This window comes from Camelina sativa, chromosome 1 (assembly GCF_000633955.1).
Source record: "Camelina sativa cultivar DH55 chromosome 1, Cs, whole genome shotgun sequence".
In the NCBI taxonomy this organism is placed as follows: domain Eukaryota; kingdom Viridiplantae; phylum Streptophyta; class Magnoliopsida; order Brassicales; family Brassicaceae; genus Camelina; species Camelina sativa.
Genome location: NC_025685.1, coordinates 7,538,650 through 7,546,900, shown reverse-complemented (window position 1 = coordinate 7,546,900; position 8,251 = coordinate 7,538,650). Strand labels below are relative to the sequence as shown.

General features: G+C 36.0%; 3 protein-coding genes across 6 annotated transcripts in view; 1 reads left to right on the top strand and 2 right to left on the bottom strand.

Moving 5' to 3' along the window:
* LOC104781933 (cell wall / vacuolar inhibitor of fructosidase 1-like) overlaps nt 1-612 on the top strand; it is an 8,054-nt gene extending 7,442 nt beyond the window's left edge. The window contains exon 2 of one of the 3 annotated variants that reach the window (XM_010506751.2): nt 164-612. In XM_010506751.2, coding sequence (XP_010505053.1) covers nt 164-456 — 293 coding nt within the window. In that variant the 3' untranslated portion in view covers nt 457-612. Of the gene's footprint in view, nt 1-6 lie in introns of all 3 variants that reach the window. The other 2 variants (XM_010506736.2, XM_010506743.2) reach the window with 2 other exon arrangements.
* Nucleotides 1,387-3,621, bottom strand: LOC104781907. 2 transcript variants are annotated; one of them, XM_010506708.1, is made up of 3 exons: nt 3,269-3,621; nt 1,948-2,709; nt 1,387-1,866 (listed from the first exon to the last, which is right to left on the bottom strand). In XM_010506708.1, exons 2-3 carry the CDS (start codon nt 2,399-2,401, stop codon nt 1,661-1,663), a joined length of 660 nt encoding a protein of 219 aa, XP_010505010.1. In that variant the 5' UTR covers nt 2,402-2,709; nt 3,269-3,621; the 3' UTR covers nt 1,387-1,660. The 2 variants fall into 2 exon arrangements, with proteins under 2 accessions (XP_010505010.1, XP_010505016.1); XM_010506714.2 differs by lacking the exon at nt 3,269-3,621 and adding an exon at nt 2,823-3,216.
* LOC104781901 (glycine-rich cell wall structural protein 2-like) lies at nt 5,272-6,201 on the bottom strand. The gene has a single exon (XM_010506696.2). It carries the CDS (start codon nt 6,064-6,066, stop codon nt 5,539-5,541), a length of 528 nt encoding a protein of 175 aa, XP_010504998.1. The 5' UTR covers nt 6,067-6,201; the 3' UTR covers nt 5,272-5,538.

Below are 8,251 nucleotides of genomic sequence, written 5' to 3'. Positions count from 1 at the left end.
GACAAAATATGCCAAGCAACGCCGTTCTGCGACCTATGTGAAGCCTCTCTCCGTCCACTATCTCCCTCACCTTCGGATCCCAAATCTTTAGCCGCAGCTATGGCCAGCGTCGTTCTCGGTAACATGACCGATACCTTAGGATACATCCAAACGCTGATCAGACATACTCACGATCCTGCGGCAGAGCGCGCGCTTGCTCAGTGCGCAGAGCTCTACCGGCCGGTGGTCAAGTTTAATATTCCTCAGGCTATGGAGGCAATGCGGCGCGGCAAGTTCGGATTGGCCATATATGTCCTCGGAGACACAGAGAAGCAGACTGATTCTTGCCAGAAAGGGATCACAAACGCCGGCGCCGACGACGAGAGCTCGGTGGCCCTTACGGCTAGAAACAAGCTGGTTAAGAATCTTTGTGACGTGGCGATGTCTGTGATTAAGTCTCTAATGAATGGTCTTTAAGAATCTTTGTTAGTTCATTATTATATATATACATATATATTTGTAATTATTTACACGAACCACCAAATTCGGAAGAGTTATTAAACTATTGAATCACATACCTATCAACTACAAATTGATATTTGGGAAAGAGCAAGCATATGATATGTTGTGGTCCGTTCTCTCTTTGCCTAAATTCATCATTTTCTGAAAGCAGAATTGGTTTTGTATGACTATTGTTTTCCGGCTAGCCAAAAAGAAGAATAGTCTACTACTAGTCTACTACTACAACTCACACATGTACAGTATCGAATTTAAACATAGAATGAGATATGAAAATAACATTAGATGTTTTGTTGACGTTCAGACTAACGATTTACAAATTACAATTTTTAGGTTTTTTTTTTGTCTTTTTTTTTGGAACAAACTGCTATCTTTAGGTTAAAGTTTCACTTTAATTCAGTTGAGTAATATAGAGTGAGTGAGACTAAACGGATTTAGGAGTTAATGGGCCTTAATTACAGGGCCTACGAAGCATCCGCAGACAGCAACGAAACAGAAATAATAGACGTTTGAAATACACACACACACAAACACACGTGAAATCACATGTTCAATTAATTTTGGCACAGCATTAATAGTGGTGTCTCTCTACTATTACCCCAGTGGACTGTTTAGATACAGCCACATGGATTCTGTTCCCAAATAAATACATTTTGTTATTTTAAATTTTTAATACTCCTGTAATTGATTTCAAATTTTCAACTCCAACACAACCATCGTTAACATGTGATCTACATTATTAAAAAATAAAACTATACCAATAATGTTGAGCTCATATTTTTTTAATGTTTTGATTTCGTCAAAATCTGGTTATACTATTTTGCAACAAATCTACTAAAATGATCTCAGTTTTGTATTATAATCTTATAGTATACAATAAGAGATAACTGAATAACATAACCTGATTTTTATTATTATTATCAGTAAACCTTATGATTCTCTCTCAGTTTATTCAAGAAAACGACACAAAACTAATCTTTACCCACATCGGATAATTAATCATTTCACAGCCGCTGAGAAAGCAGCCGATTCAATTTTTTTCCCCCAAAAAATTATCGGTATGATATATGAGTACATGGTTCACCGACAATCTAAACCGATAAATGGTTTGATCAAACCAGTAAATGGGACTTTCCAATCCTAAAACCTTTTTTGTTGCGGTTCACTGTGAACTCTTCTTTTCATTCTCCAAACCGGAAACCGGTTTTAGTAAACTGCGAGGATATCTGTGTGCTAAAGCCGGTCCGGTATAACCTCCATCCGGTTCACTCGCCGATGGATTTCCCGCATATTGAACCGAAACAAACCCACCGTTGGCTTTTCCGGCGTCTACTAAGTGAGGTTTCCCGGCTGCTCTCGGTGACAATCCTGAAAATTTCCAACAAAACATAAGGAAACCAAAATTGATAATCCCAAAACGCAAACGCAATCGCGAAAATCAAATCATACCTTGGAAAACGAGTACGAAGAAGAAAATAGCGGTGAAAAGAGTGGCCAATACATTGCCGAGAGAAGAAGCCGCAGACGCAGCTTTGGCCGCTCTCGATTTCTTCAACGCTCTCATGCGTTCGATCCTAGCGCGTTTCAGCATCGCCAATTCAGCGATCTCTCTGATAAGTTTCTGATCCGCTGCGTCAAGAGACGGTCCACGCGGCGGTCGCGGGGGCTTCGACGCGGATTTCTTGCGTTTCTCCTTGCGATCACTCCTCCCCCATCCCGGTTTACTGATCCCACATTGAACCGGACTTGCATCATTCTCTAACGAACCGACGACAGATTCTTCTCCGGTTTTAACCGGTTTGTTATCCGGAGACATGGGCTTCTCCGGTGATTTTGTATAAACATTGTCGCAATCAACCATCCCTTTCTCGAGATCAACATCGAATTCGAGACTCATTCCCATAATCTCAACCAGATTAAGACAAGACTCCAAAACAAACCAAAGCTTCTCACTTTGGATCAGACACAAAGCTGAAGAAACAAAACCTCAACCACTCCACATCACCCTAGGAGACGATCTTGGATGACTTGAATCTGTAATCAAGATCAAGATCTGTTCCCAACAGACGCAAAAATGTGGTGTCTATATTATGTGATTTTGCTTTTTACTTTATGTGACGGCTTTTAATAGGCAAAGCAAGTAAACAATGTATTACAGCTAACGCCTCCTCGTCTCCAGAGATAATGCAATCTCACAACAATAATAATAATCTGCAAAAAACCAAAAAAGATTTTTCAACAATCGATTAAAAAATAAAAGATTAAAGACAATATAACTTTAATGGGTTAATCATATAGAGTGTAGTAGAAATATGGATAATTACCGAATCAAAAATCACGTGGTTGGGAATAAGAAAAAGTAGAGAATGGGATTTTAATAGAGGAGAGTTTTGAAGTTTGGTTGGATGATGTTTAAATTCAGATACTGTTCAAAAAAGTAGTAGGTAATTTTATAGTAGTGCATTGATTCGAAAATGAAAAAAGAAATAAATAATTAGTGCTTAATCTCGGGCATGAAGCAAGGAACACAGCTGTGTTTTTCCTTTTTTCCAATGCCGTGACTTAGGGGGGGGAAAACATATTAAAAACTTTAAAATAAATATGAATATTCTTAAAACGAATCGAATTCGAAAACCCAGATTAGAAATGCTGAGTGATGATGAATGAGTATTCAAAGATTGATTTCAGAACAGAGTCAGATTAGAAACTCTGAACGAAATGAAATGGGTGTGAATAAAATAAGAAATATATTTGAACTTTTTAAGGGTACCTTGAAACGAAAGCGAAGGGAGACCCAGATCCGATACTGAAGAGATGAGCAGAGAGATCGAGGAGAAAATGGCGGATTAATTTCTCCCACTTCAGACGGTTTCCAACTAAATCAAGAAGACAAATGAATATACAGTACACACATTCGTCGAAGTTTCCAACTCTTTTCTTTTTCTTTTTTCAGGAGAGAGATCGCGAAAATATATATAGATAGGATTATTAATGGGATTATTAATCTGAAATATTCTCTGGATTTTGAAAACGAATTAAATTAAATTAAATTAATTAATAAAAAAAAAGACAGAAGATTTGAATTCGAAACAGATATAGGAACTGTAATGTGTGTTCGGACATGTGTTGTTGTTCTAAATATAGCTGAGATAATACGCATGTGAGCTTTTTTTTTTTTTTTTGCTCCAGCAGCGAAGCTTCAACGTCACCGACGCATTGACATGGCCCAAATATTCTTTTATTCCAACTTTGATCCCCATTATTTTATTTTCTTTTACGTTTTGCACCCGTTTATTATTATTATTATATTCGTTCCCCTTCGAGGCTCGTTCTATAAATATTTCGTTCATAAGATATTTGTTTTTTGGTTTTTTTCATGAATACAAAACTAAATTTTTGTTAACTTATGTAGAAATTTATAAGAACACAAAAAAAATCAAGACTAGTCGAGAACAGACGACATATATTGTCATAATTTGAAGGAAAAAGTTTGGACCCATTTTGATCGCTATAAATCTATCTGGCCCAGTTTACAAATATATGAAAATGACGACTTCAACACAACAAAAGCGGTTCCCTCAACTGCCTCCTCCCACATATATATTTCAACTTAAGTCCCTTAACTATTTATACTTTTCAATTTAACCGCTAAAAGATTTCTGATTACAAAGAACCATCCCCACCGAACAAAGTTGGTCAACATCTTTTCTCTTTTTTTTTTTTTTTTTTTTTTTTTTTTTTTTTTTTTTTTTTTTTTTTNAAATTCAGCAACAACCTTTGTTTTGTCACACCTTTTTAATTTTATTATAAATTCGTTCTAAATCCATATGTCATTACTTCACAAATTAGTACATGTTTTATAAGGGGATGTGATACATTTTTTTAATTCTCGCGCAATTCCATTCCATTATATTCTCAATAACAGTTGAAGTTTCCCAATGAAATCAATAATCATAGAGAAATCATAAGGCATGGAGGTGTCTGATTGGTAGGGAGCTCTACACATCCCACTTACAGACAACATTAATTTCAATCGGTCCATTTCCTAAATAATACCGTGGCCCCATGAATCTGACTTGTTACACAAACGCACCTTACCGTCTTTTAACACGTTTATTATCCTTTCATTGTGATATAAATTTATCTTTTCTGCCGTCAACAATTCACACTAGTCACTTTATATAGTATATTTTTAATCTTTATACTTTACGGTTACCATCATGATGAACTTTTTTGAAAAATAAATAAGTTTAAAATAAGTATATAATTGAGTTTTGTGCCAAATAAATCTTGAATCTTGAAACGTTTTCTTTAAATCCTATACAAGGAGAACTATGTAAAGAGAGAGACACGTGGGGGTGATCTTTTTGGTGACGAAGACCAGACGGTCGGGTTCTGATTGCCACACAGCTAGTTGAATCGGCAACTCCGTAAAAGGTTTAGGGCCCGTACGTGGTCAACGGATATTAATCTATTGGGCCGAAAAGCCCGTTTCCCACGTAATGTTAGTAAAAAAAAAATTCGACCAGCCTACTACGTTGTACTTGCCTACTAGTACACTTGGGTGTGACACAATCAAGTACAACCACTAAATTTTATGTGTTGGTCTGAAAGTTATACAACTATGATGTTTCTTTATTCATTTAAACCATTCTTCAATCCGTGCATGTTATTTACCACTCGAGCTATCAGCTATGCGCCTGCCTATACTCATTCTTTTGTATTGTTCCAGTTTTATTAGACGTCTCCAAAATATTTTATAGTAAAAGTGGAAGGAACCAAAAAGTGGGATAAACAAGGTACATACATATGTTTAGTACAAAATGCTATTATAAGAAAAGTAAATGGTGCATGGTACAATCTATATAAATGCCAATGCATATGATTTCTAGTTATGGAAAGTGAAACCACATCGTCTCTCTTCAATATCAAAAGAAGAGTTATTTACACAGTATACAAGATGTATATGTGACGACAAAACATCGATCACCTTATTGTTGTATGTTCCTATATCATGTAAAAATAAGCAATAAGAATGATTTAGGGTGAGTCACCGTTACTATCGCCACCGTATCCGCTTCCATACCCTTCACCATATCCACTTCCATAGCCCGATCCATTTCCACGGCTACCACCACCTCCTCCTCCTCCACCGCCACCTCCACCACCGCCGCCACCTCCTCTGCCACCAGCGCCACTTCCATATCCCGAGCCGCTTCCATAACCTGACCCATATCCGGAACCTCCGTTACCCCCTCCACCTCCACCGCCTTTACCGCCACCTCCACCTCCACCGCTACCGCTTCCTCCTCCATAACCACTACCGGATCCATACCCTGAACCGTAACCACTCCCTGAACCTGATCCTTCTCCTCCACCCCCACCTCCGCCTCCACCGCCACCGCCACCACCCCCTCCTCCGCCACCGTTTCCTCCCCCGGAGCCTGAACCATACCCGGAACCTGAACCGGACCCTCTACCAAGAGCTTTTGGTGATCTAGCTGCTAAACAGACGTCAAAAACAACTAAAACCAAGAAGGCAGCTCCTAGGAACCTGAGGCTTCCCATATTCACAACTTCTTAATTATGAACTAAGCTATATCAGCCACTAATAAAAAGATCGTTTCTCTGTGAAAGTTTTAGATATACAGAGCTAGCAAGCCGTGTGTGATGTAATCAATTGATGGTCTATGTAGAGAATGTTGGTTTGCTTAGGTATTTATAAGGAATCGAGAATAGTGGAAACGTACGAGTCACGTAAGTTCTAGTAGCTTCCTTTTGACCAATATGTGTGAACAATGGTGAATTAAGTGGGCCTGCAACTTCTCAGTGCTCTTGTAGGTGAAGATACAGCAATCGCCACTCCTCCAATATCATCCCAAATTATATTTTAATTATATGTAGATATAGTGATTGGAACATGTGTCGTCTTCCTTACGGCTCATCTCTCTAATTCTCAATAGTAATTATATAGGCTTAACAGACACGTATAAAATATTTCGAGTAGCACGATCCATCGACCAAAATTTCCATAAGTAGATGTCACGTATTATCATATTCGGAAAAAAAAATCACACACGTCATAAAATATTCGCTAATGGCTTATGTACAGTATGCACAGTGTAACATATTCAGGTACGTCAATACGTGGCCTCTACCTTTTTCAACCAAGGAAGATAAAGAGAAATTTGATTTTGAATATGTATGTAGTTGTGAGTTGTGTGACATCAACGGGACCTCCCATTTTCTTGAATTCGCCATCTTTACAGGTACGCCGTACGCGTACGCGTGAAGGAGGTCCATACTTGACTTTAGTGCATTCTTTATTAGTTCTATTGGTTACTGTTCTTAAGACCCACTAGCCCGTTTATAAATTTCAGGCCTGACGAAAATATTTTTTATCCGCTATTAAATATTTTGGTTAAACTTTTAAAACTTTGGCCCAATGTTTCTTGTTATTAACATATGATTTTTTTTTTTGGAAAATGAATAAAAACTGTTAAATGCAGAAACCCAATAATAATAAAATGATTATGTTATATTATCGTTGATTTGCTATATTAGGATTATAACATCACAATAGTTAAGTTTTCAAAGTTAGCCATTACCATGATTTTAACACATATCAACTAAAACAAAAAATTTGTTTTAAACAATATTAATAATGTATAAAGATAATTATTATAATACAAAAATTACAAAAATTATGCAGTTTTTTAAAATAATTATATATATATATATATATCAATCATAAAATTCGAAATTATAACATTATTTACTTATTTTAATTTTAAGTTATTAATTCTACAAAAAAATAGAAAAGAGATTAAGGAAAATATACAGTAAATTATTAATTCTAAAAAATATAAGTACTCACTTCTATATAAACATAGAGCATCTCATATTTTTCATCTAACAAAATAATTTATTCAAAAATAATGCTTTCAATTTTGTTCTATTGGTGAAACTTTTTTAATGAGAAGACAAATTTTCCTTATTTTTTTTAAACCAAAATATACTCCTACTTTCTTCTTTTTAGTTTGGAATAGGTAAGATTAATATATTAACCCAAAAAAAGAGGAAAATGAATATATGGATCTTCTTTTTTAATACTGTATTTTAAAATTTATTGTAATAGTTTTAGATTGTTTTATTTAATTTATAATTTCATTTTTGAATTATTTGATATTCATATATTACTGTGCCTATAATTTTTTACTATTTCTTTAATTGTGTCAAATTAATTTTCTTCTAATTTTTCAACCTTGATTGGTTGGTCATAGACCTTTTATTTTGTGCAAACATAATTGTTACCATTCGTTCAATCTTAAAAGGAGATAAAAATGAGAAACTCATCAACCTAATGGTTAGACAAAATAGGCTAATCAAACACAAGCTTACAACAAACATAGATAGATAGATTGAATAAATATAAATCGTTGTTGATAGATCCATAGGAGCTCGGAGACAGAGACTACATCATGATATGTCAAAGAAACTTCCACGAATACATTGTGAATTTTAACATTAGTTACTATCAAAAGATTTTGTGACGTTGGAAAAGGTTCGTTAGTTTCATTGGTTGTTGGAGCAATTCACTGTGAGATAACTAAAAGACGTGAACATGTTGTCTCCATACAGGAGGAGGGCATAGCCGAGATTCTCTCTATGGTGGAGGAGGTTGGACGCAAGGTTATCTTCCCAAGGGAGGAGGGCAGAGCCAAGGTTCCTCTATGGTGGAAGAGGTTGGATG

Coding starts and splice junctions, on each gene's coding strand:
- LOC104781907 (XM_010506708.1), bottom strand. CDS start 2,401: ATGGGAATGAGTCTCGAATTCGATGTTGATCTCGAGAAAGGGATGGTT. Junction 1,867..1,947: donor CTTCGTACTCGTTTTCCAAG/GTATGATTTGAT, acceptor GGAAATTTTCAG/GATTGTCACCGAGAGCAGCC.
- LOC104781901 (XM_010506696.2), bottom strand. CDS start 6,066: ATGGGAAGCCTCAGGTTCCTAGGAGCTGCCTTCTTGGTTTTAGTTGTT.